A 22,831-nucleotide genomic window follows, 5' to 3' on the forward strand; every position below is an offset into this window, starting at 1 on the left:
TTGGCCGTCTACGTATCCAGCCCAGCAGGCGACTGGCATCCCGTCACCCTGCTGACAAGATCCTTTCCGTGGATTAAGGGTCCGCAACACGTCTTCGAACGCAGGTCAATACCCGGCTTTTTTCAGCCGCTTTCGCTCCGCTCTGTCCCGGCAGAGGCACCAGTTTGCAGCATGTGTCCGCCGTGGCGATGCAGAGACAGTCTGAACTGGTTATTTCTGTCACTTTCTGTGCCGGATACCAAATGTGCGCAGGCAGGTCTCAGATCCAGACTTGCTGGGTTGAGACAGACTGTCTGTAGATTGTGCGGAAGTGGGCAACAGCACTGGCATCTTGCTTTAGTGCCTCTCTGAGATTTGCGCGCGCACACGCACAGCCTGCGCTTGTGTGCCTCATCCCTTTGCAAGGCGGTGTGTTTTTCTCCCCGTGTGATGTGGAGAAATGAGCGTCGCTATCGCTATCAAAGATTGAAAATCAAACGTTGCAGTTTTTGTCATCTGATTTTCGTCGACAATTCCGCCAGGAGTTCCTGACAAATTCAGCTGCGAGGTTTTCACACCCCAGACATCCATCAATTTGACCTGCTGGAGTAGACACAACTAATTGCCCCCCCCACACACACACACACACACACACACACAAGTGCGCATGTTTATGCATAAGCATATACAAAGTCAAAGGGAAACAATCCACTTTTTTTTTTCAGCGTGGATTTGGAGCTTATTTCTATTTAAAAAGAGCTCCCCGCTGTTTACATTTAAACTGTTTGGCGGGCAGAAAACAATCATGATGTACCATGTAAAAAAACGTGTCTGTCAACGTGTGAGTCAACACGTGAATGACCCTTTTCAAATTTGCTTTGGAATAAATTCTGGTGGAAAAGCGGAATACATTTCCATTCATGAATGCAGATTCAGCGGCTGGATGGTCAGAACTGGAAGAGGCAGGGCTTCGCTCTTGTGCAGCAGCCCTAAAAATCATCGCTCCAGCGTGTGTGAACGAGCGTGCCCGTGCTTGTTTTGTGGGCTCGTGTTTGAATGCGAGTCCTTTTTAGCATAAATTACAGTCAGGGGTCGGCTTGAAGGTTGAGAGCGGTATTTAGGACAGCTTTTTTTTTTTTTTCCCCTCTCTCCTTCAGCAGAGAACAGACGTATGAGATATTGTAAAACATGTCATTGCTAATGTGAAGACTCGTGGAGCGATACGAGGAAAACCAAAGGTGTTTGGATGAATATGCGTGTGTGTGTGTGTGTGTGTGTGTGTGTGTGTGTGAACGCCGTGTGTTTTCTCCCCAGTCACTCTGTTGCCCGTTGTCCTCCTTTTTAGTTTAACCTTGAGCTTAGCAGATGAGGAGAGTGGCAGCTTCCAGAGACATCCATCTGGCTCCGGGAGATGAGCTCAGCTTCTCATGCTGATATTCTTCATAAGACTGAATGAGGAGCACAGTGTGATATCTGCCGAGAGATGGACAGACAGGACCGACTGAAAAATGAGACGACTGATAGGCAGACGGGAGGATAATGATTCGAAGTGAGAGTGTCGGGAGGCGCATCTTTCTTCTCTACCAGACAAAGGCAGCGGCTATGCAGAGGAGAGAGCGAAGGGAAAAAAGAAACACCTTCCATCATCTTTTTTTTTTATCTATTGTTCCCCTGTGTTTGTATATGTGATGCCATTGTGTCCTTTCCATTATGTGCACACATATGTGCTGATCATATAAGCCAGCCCCAGGTGGTATTGTAATCTCGCCATGTGGCACAAGCTCCCTGTTGAAAAAGAAAAACTCAACCAGGACTTTTCTCTTTGTGTGATTATCTGTGCTTTTCATGTACAGGTCATCCATTATTCCCACTGGCATGAAAGCTATAGAGAATCAAAAAGGCTTGCATCAGACAAAGAGACCTCAGTTCGCATTGGAAAAGCAGCTGCTGCAGGAACACTGTTCTGTGTACAGTAATGATCCATAAGAATACCCTGAATATTCACCGTGTCACTGGTGAACTGCAAGAAGCCCCAGCAGGAAGCAGGAACTATGTAATGCAGATGTTGGAATGAAGAGAGCCCTCATTTTGTCTCTTGAAATTGCCATGGAAAGAAAGAAGCTCCTAAAAGTGTGTGTTTTACTCCACAGTCAAGGTTCAACGACAGGAAACACTGAGGCTGATAAAAGTGAACCAGTTTTCCAAAAAGTCATCAATAATGCATGCGGAATTTGTTTGTGCATATGTTGAGTTGTGTTTTTCGCTCAAGAATCTGTGATACTGACATTGCTTCTGGAAATCACGCCTTGCTGCTGCTGGTACTTAATATTTGTGCTTAAATCTCACTTATCACTCGTTTTATTTAACACTTAGCAAAGCAGATACCACACAACACCAACACACTGCCTCGCTGCAGCTAATCTCCTGCGAGCTTTTAAAGTCTAAAATGTGGTACAAAGAGTAAACACTGTATTTCAAAATACTTTTCTTGACTCTGAGAGAAGTGTGTGAGCTGAACAACCTTTTTCAAGAGCTTTGCATACACATGTAAACTTCATAAATGCGTGTGTGACAATCTGAATCAACTCAATTGAATACAATGTTAATACAGTAAGATATGATAAAACGTTACCAATGCAATATTATATGGCAGAGTACTGTGTGATATGAAACAATTTATCAGAGCTGTGTGTACAAGCCATTTTTTACAAAGTGATACAATCAAATATGATACAAAATTATCCGCATTATATGATATTTTATGACATTGTTCAAAATGATAGAATAACATCTCATTCAGCATCGTATGAAATTCTTTGTTGGAAGTTTATTCTGAGTCCATAATGGAAATATAACATTTTATAAACAATATGAAAACCAATTCTATATAAACATAAATAAAAATATGCAATATTATACACTGTGGTTAAGTGACATAAACAAACATGTTGGAGATAGTGTTTGGACCCGCCAAGAAAAAGAATTATAGTAAGGGGCTTTGGAAATGACTATTTTCAAAAAATTTTCAATTTAAAAATAAATGGAGGAGGCTGTCGTTTGAATTAAACACTTGGAATCACCTGAACTCAGACATCTGTGCTTGTTCCCACATGTTGAGCATTGATGCGGCGTTAGAGAATCCAAATGCAGATTTGCTTCAGCGATATGCACTTTCCTTGTTGCAGCATTTTTTTTGGAAAAGGGGTTTGCTGTTATAATACATTAAAACAAAGTGCACACACACTTTGTACTGTCTACCAGCAGGAGCAGGGAGCCAGTAGTTTGGCGCGGTAGAGGAATGGCTTAGTCCAGCTTGGAGAAACTAAAGGTGTAGATAAATCTTCATTACTTTGATCTGAGATGATTACAGTAATATGGATTCAGCTTTTTGAGGTATTTAGTAGCAGAACATTCCAGTTCGTGAATGTGTTTATCTCCTTCAGAAAAAAGGGATGAGTGTAAAGAGTGGAGATGTGCAAGATGGGTCTGCTTTTATGGAAAGTTGAGTGTCATCAGCATAGCATTGAAGGAGATTCCATTGTGGCTGACGACACACACACACACACACGCATACACCCATGCACACTTACAGGCCTATGTTAAAATGCATTAGTGTTAATGGAAGGATAGAGCACCGGATGCCACATTTGTTTGGGTGATTTTTTTGCCCAAACACACCGCGCATGCATACATCTAAGTGCAATCTCATATTGCAAATGCACACAATACAACTCTTTTAAAACATTAATGTTGTTGGGAAAAAAATTGTATAACATTATTTCGAGACACAGTTCACCTCCAGAGCAAATGGGAAAGTTCTGTTTCCAAGCAGTTTCCTCATTAAAGATTCATGTTACTTTTGCCATGAACTGGTTATCAGGAATGGGAAGAGGAGAGTGACAACACAGCATCACTCGATAAAATCTCCCAGTGCTGCACTTCTCACCTCACACACTCATCGCAGCCTCTTTTAAAATACCCACAGCTTGAGATCCGTCTCCGTGCATCAGGGGAAAAGGCGCCGTTTTAGTCACCGCTGCTGTCCAGCACAATTTCACCGGGACCGCAGGAAGTAATGCCCATTTATCTCTCTTGTACACAAATGTAGTCGATTTACAGGAATGCCTACTTGCTATTCAATATTTATGGTCAGATAAAATGGCGAGAAAGGACTTTCTAATGTGGAGAAGACAGAGAGGGAACCAATTCTGAAATATGCATGAATGCACATATGCAGCTCTGGCTATTTTGATGTGCATTGCAGCTCTGTGTGGAAATGAGTCACCACAAGAGAGAGAAAAAAAAATCTGGAAGAGGAAAGAGAAGTGGTCAAAGGAACTTTATTGGACATTTTCACTTGCCTCTAAAATAAAAACTGATGTTCTGCAGCTGGAAACTGGAATATTCATCAGTTTGGAAGGTTTACAGCTTTCACATGACAAAAACAAACAAATAACATGGGCGCCTGCAGCACTGCCGCTTTATTGCTGCTGTTTGAGTTCAGAAAAGAGTCAAATTAGCTCATCATCACATACATCAACCTGGAGGGAGATGAAATGAAGTTCTGGAAGTACAATTTATTTTCACACGACATTTATGCAAATATGCTATACAGCAGTGTACTTTGTTTTCCGCTGGTAATATATCAAGAAAGTGTTATGTTTGTTAGGAAGTTTTATAGTAACAAGTCTGCATCATTTGAGTGATGGGAAAGTGTTATGATTTATGTGTTTGAGCAAAGATAAAGTTAAAATGCTGTATTTGTACTGATGAAGGGTATATTCACCTTAAACCACTGTCGTGTTAGGTGATGCTTTACCCACTGCCAGACCTTTCTAAAACTTCTCACTTTCCCTGTGAGAATTTCCCATTCAGATGTTTTGGGGTTTTTTTTTTTTTTTTCTCTCCTCTAAGTTATTTATGATCTCCCAATCTCCAAGAAAATAAGAAAACAAATTGGTTCAAGACCGATTACTTCTAAAATATGAGTTGTTTGACTGAATTTATACTTATCAATGTATCCAAAATGAGCTGTAAATGAAAAACACTTGATAAACTTCAAATATTCACTGAATATCACACTGTGCTGCTGAATCTCAGCACATCTGATGATTGATAATGTCACGTTATAACAGCACAAACTCAAGTGTGAATAGTTACAATAACATATATAACATATATAGTTACATAACATATAATATATTGGTTGACACACAGCTGTAAATTATGACAATTTATTTAAACGCTTTTGAAATTGTGCCATTAAGTAATTCTTATTAAACAACCCAAAAATGCTCTTGCGTGTTTCTTAATTATTGTTACTTTCTTTGATTTGCATGCATTTACAGTTTTTACACAATTCGACTGCGAAGTGCAATTAGAATGGGGAAAAAAAAAGTTGTAGTGAGATAGCATAGTGTTACTGGTGTCACATACGACACAGATGTGAAGTGCACTAATGCTGTTAATGTGATTATTTCAGCACTCTAAACTCTTACCTGTTGTCTATCAGTGGTGATAGTTTCTAAAGACCTCCGTCTATCGATCTATGACGACAACAAAATACAGTCCAGACCCTAATGTCAGCTTTTCTTAAGTAGATGAACAACATATTTCATGCAAACAGACAATCATTTACTGGTTTGAGGTGTGTGTGGCTTTTCACAACAGATACTGTACCCCAGAATGAAATAACAAGCAGCTGTAGAGAATGAATGTGTTTGTCAGGCTGACAGAGATTTATCTGAGGGAGGCTCAGCCTGGCCTTGCAGTGCAACTTGTTCTTTGTTAAAGTCTGGTGCAGTTTCTTCAATCATAGTATACTCTTGACCTGGAAGAATGTAAAAAGTAGTTTAATCCAAATCTTTATTGGCTGTCACCCCTGGCCTCGATCGTAACTAATGCAGGTGTGTGGGAAAATGTGTGTGTGTGTGTGGATAATACTTTTTTTAAAGGTGACTCGGAACAAAGGAGCTTTTCCAAACTGTCAGTATAGAAGTAGAACTGTTTCTCCGTGCTGCGGGGTGTGTATCCTCTCATTAACCTTTTTCTGTGTGTGTTGGCTTTAGGAGAATTGAATTTTGACATTTGTGTGGTGGGTGATGTATACTGTGATGCTGAGCTGAGTCCGACCAGGAAATAATTGTGGGTTTGCCGGTAACACTCTGTGTTTTGTTTCCATAAAGGTCACAGATGTATGCTGCACACCATATTATACAAATTGTCACAGTTTCCATGCCGGCGCTATCGAATTTCACACGACGTGACTGATAGGAAGTGCTTTGGAAAATAAGAATATATAAGGTGTGTACTGAAGACAGAATGCAAATGCAGAGAGGTGTTTGGAGAGTGTTGACATGATTGTAATATTTGTATCTGACACGCGTTAGAAATAGGATTCTCTGCCTGCCGACACTGATTTCAAACGTGAGGAGGAAGATGGTGTCAAGAAGGCGTGTGTCACTCGTCTCCCCTTCAGTGTGCTGCTTGGCAGGCATCACAATCTTTGGCACATTCAATTTCCTGTGTTTAAATCTGACACGCAGGTTTTGTTTTCGTTTTCCCTTTACCAAACTGAATATGATAATGTCACTTGGGAATTGCTAGATGAAAAGATTTCCATGGTGCCGTCAGCTTTTTTTTTCCTTCTTCTTCTTCTCCTTCTTCTTTTTTTTTTTTTTTTTTTTTCGCTGCAAAGATGAATTGAACAGTCGACTCAGAGCTTGGAACCAATACAGCATGCATTATAATGAAATCATCTTCTTTTTTTTTCTGTTCAGAAACGCTGTGCTTTGAAAATGGAGTTTGCAAACCAAAGTGAATTAGAAATGGTGGATATTTTGTTAGGTATCTCTTCAATTTCACAGTGTGTGTACGTGTGTGTGTGTCTGCTTCTGTAGATTCTTCAATCGACAGCTTTTAGTATCAGCGCAGCTTCCAAGCTGAAGTCGTTAAAACACAGGATTCTGCTCTCTCTGCCGCGTTCTGTTTGACCCTGTTCCTGCAATCCTCAGCCACAGCTTCAACATATTCTTCTAGTCATCATTTCAATGCAGCACTAGCGGAACAAATGCACAGCGTTTAACTGCTATTTGATGTATTGTATGTCAACCTACGTGAACATCATCTGCCCCGCCGTTCGCAAGTTTTATTTCATGGGTAGTATAAATCGGCTGAGAGGTTAATAACAGAGTCAGAGTCCACCCTGCGAGGCCCAGACCCTCAACAACGCCGGGCCAGATCCTGCCCTCCTCCAGCTCAGCCGTGCACCGCCGCTGGAAGCCACGTTTACGACCCCGCAGCTGAGTTACAAGAGCAAATGTTGTTTATTATCTCAAATCGAAGTAGGCAGGTAGCTGTGCTACGCAGTGAAGCTTTTACACAGGTGGAGCAGGCATGAATGTCACACACTGTGCATCCAGAGGAAATGCAGAGCTGTGATTTACAGCTTAAATGTAGACATTTAGCAAAGTAGAAATGTACAAAAAAAAATCTATTTAAAAATCCATAAAACCCAGTCTTTGGGATTACTCCTCAAAAACCACATCAATATGACAAGCAGAGCCATAACCTGCAGAAGATGTCTTAGGATTTGTTTCAGTCGTGTGCTGCAGACTTCCAGAGCTGACGAGCGGCATACAAATGTGGATCTCGTTCTTATGAAATCTATTTTCTTTCCACAGCTTTGAAAAAGGGACGATTCTGGATCACACCGGACCCCTACCACAATGACGACAACATCCAGATCGGACGTGAAGTCAAGATATCGTGTCAGGTACGGTAAAACGACGGCAGAGTGTTGAACAGAGCATGTTTCACTAGTTAAATTAAGTCGCTTGTCCTCGAAGAGCAAGTGATGAGTCTTATGTCCTAGGTGGAGGCCACGCCTCCAGAAGAGCTGACCTTCAGCTGGCTAAAGAACGGCCGCGCTCTGCGCAGCTCGGAGCGCATGGTCATCACCCAGACCGACCCCGACATCTCACCCGGAACCACCAACCTGGACATCATAGACCTCAAATTCACCGACTTCGGCACGTACACCTGCGTGGCTGCGCTGAAGGGCGGAGGAATCCCGGAGATCAGCATCGACGTCAACATCTCTTCCACAACAGGTGAGCCTCACACCCCTTCGTGCCAGCGACTCACATACACACACCACTCCATCATACCTGACACAAACACCAAAACAATTCTCACAGATACTTTAGTCAAAAACACAAGTTCGATTTCCAGCTAGCCGTTATGTAAGGGCAGATGAGCCAAACTTTATCTGGAATTAAAAACCAGGATGAAGCAGCGTTGATGTTTATATCAACTTTTAAACCTGCTGAAGATATAATTTCATTCTCTTTTGTTGTGTATAACTGGTAGCTGTAAAAATCTCATTCTTTGTCCAATTTGATCAAAACTTATTTGAGGTTTGTCTCTTGAGGCTCTTTTTTAATTGAAAAATTAAAGATTTAATACTACAAGTTACATTAGATATTAGATGAGAAAGTTAGAATTCTTTCAGAGACCTCGTTTTTCATATAAAGAGTTAATTTCTGCTGCTGGACTCCGTGCTACCTTAAAGGTACATTATGTAACACTAAAGTCATGCCGGGTCTGTTCAGTGGGCGGCAGTGAGTCACAGTAATAATGTCCAGTCTGCTCTCGGTTGAGCTCTTGAAGCATTTCTGCAGTGAGTCAATAGTTACCAAGATTCGGCTATTGTCAAATTTACCTGTCCAAACAACAGTTTAGATTTTGCTCTTGGACAGAGCAGATTAGATGTTGGAGTGACTCACTCCTCCATCATGCTGTACAAACACTTTGTGCCTTGAATGGTTTGGACATCTCAGCTAGTTTAGGTTTTTATCTGCTGGGTTTGTATTTGACACCAGTGGGTTTACTGCTTGTGTTTTCATTCCAGTTTTTGTCTGTTAAAGTAATTGTTGACAGTGTCATGCCAATTGTTTATGAGGCTCGTAAACGATCCAGATCATGTTGTTTATGCGCTGTTATAATGCAGACTGCACACAGCTACACCGTGTTTCCAAAAATCTCAGCAATTTGAAGCCTGTGAAAAATAAAACCAAGCTTCACGATAAGACATTTATTCATATTCGCCAACTAGTAGTCTGGTCGCGAGCAACATCTTCAACATGTCCAGTCAAGTGTTCTCTGCTTACACTGCTGCACACACGCCTTTGTTACAACACCAACAACACTGTCTTGCAATGTTTGTTCAGTTGGACTCCTGTAAAACATAAAAGTGGCCTCATCAATCCGATTAATCAGACACTAAACATTCATTGTCTCTCCATCTAAGCGCTGCCTCCACCACTGTTCCGACTAACGTTTGTATACATGTACAGAGCATGTGATTAACACCGCATACCAGTCCACCGTGTCGATCCAGCTGCATCATCGTAGTTTCAGCTGTGGCATGCCGAGCTGTAGATAATCCCGAAGACAGAAAAAAGGTGCTCCTGTGCAGACACTTGGCCGCTCTATTGTACACCGGTTGTTTCAAAAGCTGGCGAGGCGTAGGTGCTTAGATGACTGAAGCGCCGTTCACTCTTGAAGAGAGACTGCTGAAAAATCTTTCTTTCTCTCTATTATTTTGGATTTTAACATCAATCAACACCCTCCATGTCAGATGAAAAGGAAAAAAAGGCTAAAACAGCTTCGGAGGCATCAAACGATAGCCTGAATTTTTCGGCGATGACTCATGGCTCACATTCAGTGAACGTAACAATGTGCTCGGTGCTCATTCGATGCCTCCAAACTCCTCTCTATTGGTGAAATCCGTCAGTCAAGGAGGCAAAGTAATTGCACGTGTAATAGGATAGAAATGGTCGGTTTTATCTGTAATCTTCAAGGTGGGGGTCAATCAATGACCGACAAAGGTGTGGAACTGCTCCATTGTCACTGCACATTACTTAATCATCCATTGGGTCCAGTGAAGGATGTGGCCCGATCGGATCAACACCCCCACAGATTCCAAGATTGGGATTTTCTTGCTTCCTCTTTGCTGATCCCAGGTTTTGAGAGTTTTCATTTGCAGGGATCCCTGTTGTTTGGTGATTCTGTCTGTGTCGTAGAAATCTGTGTCTTCTATGAACTGTCTGCTGTGTGTTCTGTGCTAATAAGTGAACTTTGAGTTGTGGGATGTTTTGAAAGTCGACCGGGTTTCCAACAACCGTCTTCCTCCTGTCGCACACACACTTTTACACACTCACACACCCTTACCTATTTTTGCTGCATTGTTTTTCTGTCTCACACACACCTGGCTGCCAGTCAGAGCGAGAACATGAAAGCAATGTGTCGACCTTGGGTGCATAATTATTGCTAGATAATCCTTTGATAATCCCTGCGCTATAAAACTGTGGGATCAATCGCATCTGCCAAGATTGTTTCCTCATTATCTTTTAAGTAGTGCAGTCTCTTCTTTTGGAGTGCATGGGCGATGCCAATGCATTAACACAGATCCTTTAATGTGCACAGAAGAAAAAAAAAAAAAATACTGCTTTCTGACTGAGGAAATAACCGAGGCAATGACTGACTCCATTGTGATCATATGAAATGAAAGGTTTCCTTTAGGCTTAGATTTGATTGCTTCTTAAGCTTTCATTGTTCCACTTGGATGGGCGAGTATGAAATAGCATGAAAGAGTTGCGTTGTCACAGAGCTGTTCCTGTCGTAGGAAATAATATACCGAATTTTGACTCTGCCAGTTACAGTTCCTGCTGTTTTACCTGGATCTGACTGGGCCGTTTCCTGCAGAATGCCTCTTATGTGCGAGCGTTTCTTTCCGCCGGATTGATGCTGTGAATCAGAGAAGCGTCTTGGCTGCCTGGCACGGTATATCTGCGATGTACTAAAGCGCCTCGTGCCTCAGCCTGCCATGCGCCTGCAGCCTGTTATGGGGTGAATAAGCCCAGTTTTTGTTCCTCTGCCTGTTCCTCCTGAAGGGAGAAAGCCCGAGCTGCAATTAGAAGTCTTAATAAAAGTGTTTAGAGGAGATTACGCTGCAGGTCTGCCAGTGTTTCGTGCTGGGGAAGTGGTTGGAAAGCGTTTGAGCCTAAAGTGTCTCGAGTCTGAACACAGTGGCGTGCGCTGGCGGTTCCAGCGTCGGCAGCCGTGCCAAACTCTGAACCAAGGCTAAGCTTCTGCTCAGCCCACACCACGCCTTCAAAGGAGAATCTTTATCACCATCTTCCAGTCTCAAAACTTTCAGTCAACACAGTTTTCAGGATTTTTCCTTCTTGCTAAAAAACATTTATATTTACCGTCATAAAACACCTAAAATATTGATCACCTTCGTACGCCGTCATTCAAAAAGCAAGGCTCGTGCCGATATACGAATGTCGCGTGGAAACGAGCACACAGACATCATCTCTGAATAATTTCAGGATTAAGATCTTTAAGACACAGGAACAGCTGAAAAGAGTTACAAGCGTCGGTGTAAAACGACCCATAAACCTCCAACAGGAGCTAGCCAATTAATCTTTTCATTAGGCTGTGTGTTAAATGTGTGTTTAGCGGAATATTATTAGATGAGGTGATTATTGCCATTCTACGGCTGTGACTCTGAGATATTATGTGGATTGAGATCAGAGCCACCGTTGGGACATTTCAGAGATAAAACTTTACTGCCATGCAGAGTTATAACGGATGAATTCTTGGCATTTAAAGCCAGCTTTCAACGCTAATACCCACTTTACCAGCGGCTGATGAGCTGATACCCGCTGTAACAGTGACATCCAGGCTGTACTGCGGCCCTTTTAACAGTGACAAAAGTAGTTTCCGCTGATACATTTTATATTCAGCCGACGATGCCGGTTCATTCTCACTCTGATTGATGATCACAAAGTAAGTATCGAGACTGAAAGTCACCTCCCTTGTGTGGAGTATAAATCCTTCCTTGATGAGTCCCTCAATTAGCACCCCGCTCACACCTGAATATCTGGCACCACCCAGTGTTTCTGTCAATCTTCAGAATCGCTGCAGTTAATGAATTAAGCAAATCAATTAAGTGCGCAGTTGATTAAAAAATGAGCTGGTTTAATAAACAGAATGTACAAACCTTTTTTCTTTTTTTTTCTTTTTTTTTTTTTTTTAAAGAAGCTCGCGGGAGGCCCGCTCGTCTCCGTCTAGCCTTCGCTCAGCCGTCTTGTCGTCTGTCTGACTCTGATTCGTCATGAGCTGCCATCATCTGAGTGATCACGCCACATGTGACTCTAATAGGAAGGGCATGGCCGCTGGCTGTCGACCGCTGCGACGTGCCGATGTTTCAGCTTCGGATTCACTGACCCTGATAAAGAGGGACTTGGTGGGCAGCCTGACTCACCTACAGGGTGCAAAGGTTCCACTCTTCTTTGGCCTTGGTGAGTTTCTCCTGTCATGTCAGGACATGCAGAGATGTTTGTTTTAAGTGGTGGTGGCCAGACAATGTTGCTTTTATGTTAATTATCTATAGCTAGGGAATCAGCCCCAAAAAAAGGAATATTTTTGTGCTATATATGAATATATATAGCACAAAAATACATTCCGTGTTTTTTTTATAAGTTCCTGAGCTGAAGGGGGTTTTATGTTCTAGCCAGCAAATGTGACTCTTTTATGTCTCCATCTGCCAGTGGGCCATTTTGAAAAGATTAAACATAATAATGTCATTAATCCGCCATAAGAGAGACTCAATGTTCTCTGGAAAACATGTGCATGTCTCAGTATAGGCAGTCAATCAAGAGTTGGAGGGTAGCCGCCTGTCAGACGCAGACACAAATCCAATATAATAGACGTATTTGAAAGCAAATAAGCAAATGCAAAGTCTGCTCAAAGCATAGTGATTGATAAAGTTTTAAGATCTCTGAAGTTTTAAAAACAGCTACAGAAACTATTGTTTTTTTGTACTGTGGGAGGAAATCAGAGAAACTCAGAGCAGAGCCTCTCAGGCACACCGAGGTCATCCTAACTCTATACTGAAAACTGGACATTTTGAGTTTTCTACTTATACAGTAGTATTTCCTGTTAAATCCATAACTGACAAGTGATGAAGTGCTCTTTAAAAAGTCAACTAAGGTTTCAGTATGCTTGATTAATTTGAGCATAACGACTTTCTCTTTGTTAAATGGTTCATTCTATGTGAATATAGCTGAATTCAGACTGATTAAATCAAGTGCTGCTGATCTCATGATCAGCTCATTGTTGCTTATTGCACATGCGCCACTTCAGCAGATGCAGGAAATTCAAGTCGAGCGGAAAACGGACATTACCTTCATGCACCACTAAATTCTCTGCCATCCCGACTGATAAAGGATGAAAAAGACTTTGCAAAATAGTTCATTTTTTTCCAGTTCACTTGTGACTGGTAGCATTTTATTTGATTGCATTACGAATATTTGTCAGGATTCCCCTCTGTGCCTCCTTAATTCCCGTGCGTGTCTGCCATTCTCTCCTGCTGTTTGTTTTGCTGAAAATTAGTAAAAAGGTTTTTCATGTTGATAAGTGTTTATCGAAAAAAAAAAAAAAAAAAAAAAAAGATAATAAAGTGAAGTTTTTTGGGGGACTTTAGTTAAATTAGTGACACTAAATTGCCCCGAGGTGTGAATGTGAGTGTGTGTGGTTGTTTCTCTGTGTTGGCCCTGCGATGGACTGGTTACCTGTCCAGGCGAACCCTGCCGTCGCCCATAAGCAGCTGGGATTGGCTCCAGCAACCCGCTGCCCTGAACTGGATAAGCGCTACAGAAGGTGAATGAATGAACATTTGAAATGTAAACCACACAAACACTTATTGTAACAGCTACAAGAAAACTAATTGAAGCAAGATTTAAATTAAACTATTAAAAACTAATTTAATCCATTCAGCAAGATTAGTTTCAGTCGAACGAGTTGATCCTGCAAGGCTGGATTTTCTTGTGTTGACATGTTTGACCAGTGTAGAGTGAATTACACTGCGTTTAATTAGATTAAGAAAAGTTTTTCATTAATTAAAGCTGATTCTATTGAACAGAAATATGTGAATGATGTTGCGCCTATAAAGACAGATGTTGTGATAACATAATTAAGAGAGGCTCAATCTACTTAATGTGAATAAATAGAAATGTGCAGCATAAATACGTTGAGCCAACATTTTTTTTTTTAACACAAAAATCTCAACTTTGTGCTCAAGTTTCAACTGGTGTAGCCACCCTGACAATACAGTTTTACAAACCATAGTGTGGGTGCATGTGCCAAAATGAACTTCGGTAAATTGGCTGAATCAATATTTTTACTTTTACCAAAGACTGAGAAATTGTAAGAAGGCAAGTTACTCTTATTTCCAGTAGTCATCATCACACACACCATGAGCGGCCTTATGTCTCAAGCTGGCTTGTTTCATCATGAAAACCTACAGCAGTTTTAAAAATATATATCTTTTTTCTTTCTTTTTTTTTTTTTTTTTTTTACCTCTGTGGTATCTTTCTGAAAGACATTAAAGCTGCATATATACCCCCGGCCTCAGTCAGCAGCCCCACAAGCTGATAGGCCATATAGAAGATGTATTGTTGTTCATGCACACCGTTCTCAAGTGACCACTTTAGCTGTAGGTGTTCCGACTGTAAACTTCTTTAAATTTAATAAAAAGCTACAAAGCTGCAAACATTGCACTAAAATCGAAAATGATCCTCGAGCAACTTAGAGGCAGTGGAAAAATGCTCCAAGCTGTATGTGCAAATCGTTCCACTTTTGTCTGCGGCCTCACACTAAAGCAATAAGGTCATCATGATTTGCAGAAAACAGAGTGTATAATGGAAATATAAAGTAAACGCATGGCATTGTCTTTCATTGTGTGATTGCTCCTCCAAATCCTGAAACTTGTTGTGAGCGCACAGCAAGCAAAACCCAACACTTTACGCATTAGATCAACATTTAATGGTGGAAACCTGCCCAGCAAGCTGTGTACTGGGATAAAGGACAGAACAGCTGTCCCACAGCTGGGTTGCTGTCCGCTGTCCTGCCACTTCTGGAATGATGCTTACCACTGGCTGGCAGCATATGTCAGCACAACACCTGCGCCGTGTCCGAGCTGGACAGGAGCTGCTGCCAGCTTTAAAGGAGAGGTCTGTAAACACAAGTGCATTAGTGTGGAGGTAGGTGGAAACCAGAGGGGACCGGGCTGAAGTGCAGTCCAAGCTGAGCTTGTGGGTGTTTTGGGACCACTTTCCACTTTGTGCTAAGTCCATAAAATATGTTAATAAGATGAGATAACTCCTGTTGGGTGTATCTGCCTTTTGCCTCAGCTGAACCACCTGCTATGTTACTTTATGGAGGTGGCCATCTGGGAAATCACTTCCTTGTCCAGCTGGGAAAATCAGGGAGGGAAACATGAATAAGAAACATTTTCCCTCCCTCATTAACTGCTGTCAAGGCCCCTTGAGCAATGTACATAAACTCTGGTCCTTTCTCGAGAGTTGTTCAATTCTTAGAGGTAAAGAAAAAAAGTTGTGGCGCTGTAGGAGGCTATGTGTGTGTTGTTTTACTTTGCTGATTTAGTACATGTTTTTTGGTTGTTCTATATTTTGCACTGTGGCTCCAAATCTAAATGTAGCCCATGAGAGCTCTGGCATTGAGAGTCTGCTGCTCTCCAACCTCAGCCGCGTGAAATCAGGAGGGGTTTGTGAGATAACGCTCAGGGGAATAACACGGAGCCCGAAATCACACATGCAGCCTGCGTGGTCAGTGTTGTGTCGCTACAGTCCATCAGTGCGCTGATGCAATTTTAACACATCTGTGGATATTTATCACACCTCACCAACTCAGGGTGTCGATGCATCCCGCGCCCAATTCGCAGGGCCCTTTCACACACACACGCACACACACGCACACAGCTTCACAAACGTGTGCGCAGTGCGCCCACGGGACTCCTCTGTCTGTCCCCAGAGGTTCAGGACTCAGAGGAACAGAGAGTCCTGTCACATTGTGACCAACTCATTGGCCTCAAGCTGTCTGAACACACAGTCTCACACATACAGGCGCACACACTCTGCAGGACTTGCAGCCGTAGAGAGCGATGTGTTGCCATGGTGATGTGGAGTGATGTCATAGTACTTACCCAAAAAGGGGGCAGTGGGGATTTTTTTATTTATTTATTTTTTTCAAAGACATTTCCGCACGCAGCCCTGCATCCCATCTCCTTAAGAGAATGCAAAATGCCAGATATTTCCACGTTTTGCATTTAGCTCACATTGCAGTGTTTCTGCTGTGGTGCTGCTGAAAGGCTCCAGCTATCAGCCTCCACACTCAGAGGATCTGTCCGACTGGGGCTCTAGAGATGTGTGGCAACACTGAGGCCAGACTCGGAGGTGTGGGCACGCAAGATATAGAAGCGCACGCGTATGGATGCAGCATTTTTCGGTCAACAGCTACAAGGAGAAGCGTTCCATTGAGGAACCGCGGCTCGATCACAGCATGCTCTCACCCGTGGGCAAAAAGAGAAACACTCTGCTACACACACTCAGAGGCATGAAACCACATAGATGCACAAGCGTACGCATGCAGCAGGCCTGCCCTGCAGGCCTCACTGGCATTTGGCTCTGCCACACTGAGCGTCTCAGTGGTCAGTCTCACACACAAATACAAGGTGTTCACTTGGAAAGACGGAGCAGGAGGAAGAATTAAATACCACAGAATAAGCATGAGGTGGAGAAGAGTGACTGAGTGTTTATGTGTGCATGCATGTCTGTTCCTGTTTCCTCCATGGTGCAGGGAGAGACAATGGCAGCTGATAGCCGGTATTTGTGCTGCCAAACCCAATAGGCAGACAACTGTAATTGCCTGCCTAATCTTGGCAGTGGAGAGGCCAGGTGTAATGATGGCAACTCAGTGGATACACCTCTCCTCTGCACACTAATGGATGCTTGCAGCTCCCCTCCTGTCCTGGTGCTGTCAGTTCACCACTTCTTTATTTGGACCCAAGGAAATGTGCAGAAAAGTGGGAAAATATGCAGCGGGAAGCGATATGTCAGTACTTGACACCTGGCTGGCTTCAAAAGAGGCACCATGTGAATAGAAATCAGCAAATGTATGAGAATGAAATGAGTGTCCACTGTCATTGTCTTCATGGAAATCTTTCTTGCTTTTCTTCTGATGCTCTCCTTTAGTCACTCCTCTGTGTGTGTCTGTGTGCTGATGAAAATATGTTCAGGATTACTTCCCAGCAGACAACTAGGTTTACATCTGGGTTTTGTTGTGACATTATGATGTTTAATGCAGCGGTTTCCACATACATCAATATGTGTATGAATGAACAGGACATCAAGCAGGTTGGCAGAATTTTAGCATCTTTGAAACCATCGTTTTAATTTTGTTGTGATAGAAAATAAATCATGCATTTTTTTTTTTTTTTTAGAACAACTCCAACACTGTTGAAACACCAGTAATGAGATAACATTTGTTTGGACATTATTCTGTAAGATGTGTTGTTTTTTTTGTTTTTTTTTCTGGAATTCTGGATTTTCGGGTCTGACGTTGTTATACAGGGTTCTGCATAACAGACTTAAAGAATGCGGCATCTGAAAGGCTTTGGACGGCAGTGAGGAGGATGCCCGATGGGAGGAGTAGCTGGAACCAGAGCATGAAAGTGACAGTAGCTGAAGGGAAACCAGTGAAGCAGGAGATCTGTGAGAGGAATAGGCTGAGGGCACTGGAGACCGTATATAAGCTGTATGTAACTAAGAAACATTTGAGAAGTTCAGCAAAGTTGCATGCTCCAGTGGGCGTGCTCTATATCAAGCTACCAGTATTTAAAAACAATTACAACTGCGGCTTTATTCTATGGTTTCGTAAATCTTTGTTTTCTAGAAAGTAACCTTATCATCTCATGTTTGGACCAATATAACATTTGATTTTACTCTTGCTCGGTGATCAAATACAAAGTTTACCTCAGAAAAAGGTGCACATGTTGAGCTTCCCTTGTTTCTGGATGAATCTATATATTTCAGGGGAAACGAGACAAAAGGAGTAATCGGTTTTTCGAGCATTGAAATGGCAGCAGGAATGCTGCCAATTACCCTGGGAGAAATGTGGTCAAAAGAAATAAAGCTGGACTCCATCCCGGTTCCTTGCGATTGCTCGCGATTTCATCACTGAGAAACTTCAATGTGGTTTGACTCTATTCAGGCTGCATCATTGTTTGGGCAGAATGACAGTGATTCCAAAATCATCAGGGAAGCATGACATGGTTTCATCATCGCTGAGGAGATTTTCACTCCTCGATTTGCTGGCTGGAAACTATTTTTGGGAGCCGCTCTACAAAACAGTCTTGGAGGCTGTTGATGGCTGGGATCACACACACACAACCACACCAGCACACACAAAATACACATTCTCAGCACTCTAGGAGCCGGTGCAATTTGCCAGGTTTACTAATTAAACAAATTTACTTGGCCAGCATGCTTGATGAAGAACCAGACGGCCTCGTCCAACCTGCTAGGTTTTCCTGCTTTCCAAACTTAGAACGGAAAAATGCACACAAACAAACTCACTCCAAAAAAAAAAAAAAAAAAGAAAGACAGAAAACCTGCAGATATGGCACTTTGCTCACAATCTGCTTCCTCTTCCTCTTTTTATTATTAATTGCTCACACTCAGCCAGGCTATAAAATGTCCATTCGAGAAATGCAAAAAATATTTATTGGGCTGTATTTTGTCACGTGGCCAGCGGAAGTGTTGAATCACCTTTGGGAAGGGTAGTGTTGTAAATGCTGTGAATTAAATCCTATTGAAGGAGACTGAGCGACTGTAGCGGGCCGAGGGCAGGCGGGTGGAAATCTGCGGAGAGAAATGGAAGTGTGAATGTTGATAGAACGCTAATGATGAAAAACATCTTGAATAATGGTGTTGTAATGAGAGCGATGGAAGTGTGATATGATCCTGATTGTGGTAGGGATGCTGCTGCTGTTGCTGCTGCTGCTGCTGATGGTTTTTGGTGATATATTTGAAGTGTTTTTCTATTTCTTGGAAGATCACAATCAGGAAAATTGCAGTCATTGTAGAGCAATGACAAAATACCTCTCAGTTCGGGTAAGCAATCCTATGATGGGATCAAGAATGTCAATGAATTAAAGAAATATGAGGAATAATTATGGGATGGAAGCTATTCCACCTCAAACCTTCAATAAAAGGTGTGACTTTTAGGCCCCATCCACACGAAGACGAATCCAGGGCAAAACGCAAAAATATTTGATCAATTCACCCTGTCATCCACACGAATTCAGCATTCCATGGATCTGAAACCGAGCACTTTTGAAACCAGGTCCCAGGGTGAATAGATCCGAAAACTATTGAATCCATGGCTCCGTATTTACTCCTATTTTGGAGCGTTTCCTGATACGCTTGCGTCGTCGCCCTACGTCGTAACAAATGTGCAGAACACTGTAAACAACAACAATGGCGCTGTGCAGTGTAGCAGACGTCCTGCTGAAGACCGCGAGCCTTTTGCCGCTTTTACAGCAAAATATTGCACTACGTCAGTGCCACCGGATACAACAAATAAACATGGAGAACGCCATGCTTCATGTATTTTTTTTTTTTTTTTTTTTTTTTTTTACTGTAAATATACACATACATGGCAAACATTATGCCAGGGGGTACACAATAATCAGTCAGTTTCTTTCAAACACTTTAAATTTCTCACAGATACTGATAGTTTTTACAGCTTTTTTGTTTTCAAAGTCTTTTAACATTTTTATATAAAAGAGTATAACATTTTTGAAGTGGGTAAATGATGACTTCTGCCTGCTATATTTTCATTTATGAATAAAGAATTCTGATTTTAGGATTAGTAAATTGATGATAAAAAAATCCATCCTTCTTTTCCTGTTTTCTGAAGAAACAAAAAAAAAAAACAACCCACATTTCCCCACCTCAAAGTCCTTGTATACATTATTGATTACAAAGTGACAGAAATCCTTCCAAAAGATCTCAGTCATCACGTCCAAAAGCGGTGTTGAGTTGTTTCAGGGTGATTTCCGCAGAAAGAACAGTTGTCAGAACATCAATGTCCCTTTTATGTTTTGTCATGAAGTGGTTAGCAGGATGCTTCATGTAATGTTGGATCAACCACCAAAAGATCACAAAGGGCTACTAGGCTGAGGCGCTATGATATTGATATGATAAAAAAAAAAAAAAAAAAAAGCTGTGATATTGCCATGTATTTCCAGCTGTTGTCAATGAAGCGCCGCCTAAGGGCCTGGCATGTTATTGCAAAGTTTCAGCCGTTTTGAAAACAGTCATGTGGACGGTCATAAATATTGAATCAACTCCGTCTTTACAGGCAAACGTTTTTGGAACTATAAGCGTTTTGGCTTCGTGTGGATGGGGCCTTAGTCTCTCGGGATCTGAGAACAGGTGATGTCCAATAACTGTGGTGGGCTAGTGGTCTGTTTTTGATGCAGATCTATCCTGCTCTGCACTGGAGAACCACACGGTGTAGCAGTACATCATACAGCTCTGAAGAAGTTAATCAGCAGGGGATGAAGGAAGAGAGCTTGTTTCAGCTTCCTGAGAAAGCACAGAGTCTGCTGGGCCTTCTTCCCCTGATGGAAGACGATTGAAGTCCAGGCGAGGGCAGCTGAGATCTGGACATCAATGGAGTGGAAGCTCTCCACCCTCTGTGCTTCATGTAGAAGTAGTGTTCCTGTTCAGAAGAACTACTTTTTTTGTGTTTTTTTTAGATGTTTATATTACAGTTTGCAGTCCTTCACAGCAGATTGGTTTAAATAATAATTACAGCTTGGTTTACACAACGAGTGGTTAAGATGGAATTGTTGTATAAGCACTAAGAGACCAAATATTAAGTTCCACTGTAACTGGTTGATGAGCAAACAACACCTACCAAGTCAGACGATAACTTTTTTAATGCTTATTTACCCGATGACTCCCTCATCAACTCAACTGTATTATAACTCATTGAGCATAAATGTGCAGTCACATTTGGGAATTTTATATCTTATTTCCATTCAGTGAAAAACACACAAACTTCTTTATCTTACAGTTTCCAGTGTTATTTTTCACATTTGCATGTTTCTTTTGCATCCATTTATTGGATTAAATAATTAGCCGTCACATACAATGCCTGTGTGAAGTTCAATGCCTGCAGAGTTTCCTGGATTTTGAAAAATGTTTTCCAGGCTCTGTAGAATATTCTTTTGTCGGTCCAATTTGCTTAATCTTCATTGTTCTTCACATATTATTGGCATGTGTGCAAGGATCCAGAGAGAAAACAATCAGTTTCTAGTTCAAAGCATGACTGAAATTCCTTTGCCTCGTTACTCTCTTGGCTTCCTGGTTGGAAAAAAAAAAGCTTCTACTGATAGTTTGCACTTGCTTGTCAGTTCTCCATTGCATTGTCCATCGTTTTGCCATCGCTTGATAGCATTTAACTTCCACACTGCTGTCCTCCATGATGGTTTAACCTAGAATACATGCTCTGGCTGTCCTCGGTGTCGGCCATTACTGATGCAAATATCCGCATGGTCTTCCCATACAAGCTGTGTGTGTGTTGCTGCGACTCAGTTTCATTGCCATTGCAACTTGGATGCTCATTCGCTTCCCCTTCCATACCTTATTCGCCACTCCTCCCACGCCCACGAGTCGACCATTTCCTCTTACCCCGCCTGCTGACTTTCTAGAGCCCCATATCAGTCCCTCCTTTGTTTTTCTCTTTCTTAGTTCCCCCCAACCTGACAGTCCCACGGGGCAAGTCCCCCCTGGTGGCCCGCGAGGGTGACACAGTGGAGCTGGAGTGCCTTGTTTCAGGGAAGCCCAAGCCCATCATCCTGTGGTCGCGAGCGGATAAGGAGGCGCCCATGCCAGACGGCAGCATGCAGATGGAGAGCTACGACGGCGTGCTGCGTATTGTTAATGTGTCCAGGGAGATGACGGGCTCCTACCGCTGCCAGACCAGCCAGTATAATGGCTTCAACGTGAAGCCCCGGGAGGCCGTGGTGGAGCTGATCGTACAATGTGAGTAGACACACTGCGGCTATTATCTATACGCGGTTCTGAATGTGTGTGTAAATGTACTTTTGGCAGCGACAGAATGTGTTTCTACCAGTTGTTTCTGTGATGTATTTTCATTGTATGTGGTGTAATTAATCTTCATGAGTTCTCGTCCGGTGTGACCGAAATTGAACATTCACCCGCTTTCTTCCCATTCACGCCCATCCAATTTCCTTTCTGAAGGCTGGAAAATTAGTCCAGTCCCCATGGTGGCCTCAGTTGGGTCTGAGTGGAAACAGCTCTGACTCCACTTCTTACACTGAAGGGAAGGCTTTATCTGCCAAGTGTGAACCGAGCAGAACTAATATTAGCAGAGGCACAAAGCTCTAGATACTGATGTCCACACTTGTTAGGGTCTTTGTCTATGACTTGTGGGTCTGTGTGTGCAAGTACAATCGTTAACATGTCAGAAAATCCCCAAATGCTACGTGACATATCCTCAGGCCTGAGCCCCCCACTGCCTCGCCACTGTCGCTTACTGAGAAACCCTTTCCCCTCCTTTAAGAAGTGACATTCAAAAAAGGCTTAACGGCTAATTAGTCAGCAGCTAATTTGCTCACATTGGTATTCATTTTGCGTTCATTTATGGACGTTCGAATGGAATATTGCAGTGAACACCAGGGATTCAAAGCGGTGTCACTCACTAAAGCACTGAAGATATTTTTTCTCTCTCTCTCTCTCTTTGCTGCAAAAAAAAAAAGAACGGAATGAAATGAAAGTGATCCATGTGGGGTGCTTACCATTTTCTGGCATGTGATTATAGGAAATACAAAAAAAACGGAGTCTTGTGGCTTCCTTTGTTTTTCCTCATGGCCCACTTAGTTAATCCA

The 22,831-nt window shown here is 42.3% G+C and overlaps 1 protein-coding gene across 4 annotated transcripts in view; it reads left to right on the plus strand.

Moving 5' to 3' along the window:
- Positions 1-22,831, plus strand: part of LOC115401948 (MAM domain-containing glycosylphosphatidylinositol anchor protein 2) — a 183,010-nt gene that overhangs the window by 105,947 nt on the left and 54,232 nt on the right. For 2 of the 4 annotated variants that reach the window (XM_030110342.1, XM_030110343.1), the window contains exons 7-9: positions 7,662-7,753; positions 7,853-8,090; positions 21,645-21,965. In XM_030110342.1, coding sequence (XP_029966202.1) covers positions 7,662-7,753; positions 7,853-8,090; positions 21,645-21,965 — 651 coding nt within the window. The remainder of the gene's footprint in view (positions 1-7,661; positions 7,754-7,852; positions 8,091-21,644; positions 21,966-22,831) is intronic. The other 2 variants (XM_030110344.1, XM_030110345.1) reach the window with 1 other exon arrangement.

Source organism: Salarias fasciatus, chromosome 15 (genome assembly GCF_902148845.1).
Source record: "Salarias fasciatus chromosome 15, fSalaFa1.1, whole genome shotgun sequence".
In the NCBI taxonomy this organism is placed as follows: Eukaryota; Metazoa; Chordata; class Actinopteri; order Blenniiformes; family Blenniidae; genus Salarias; species Salarias fasciatus.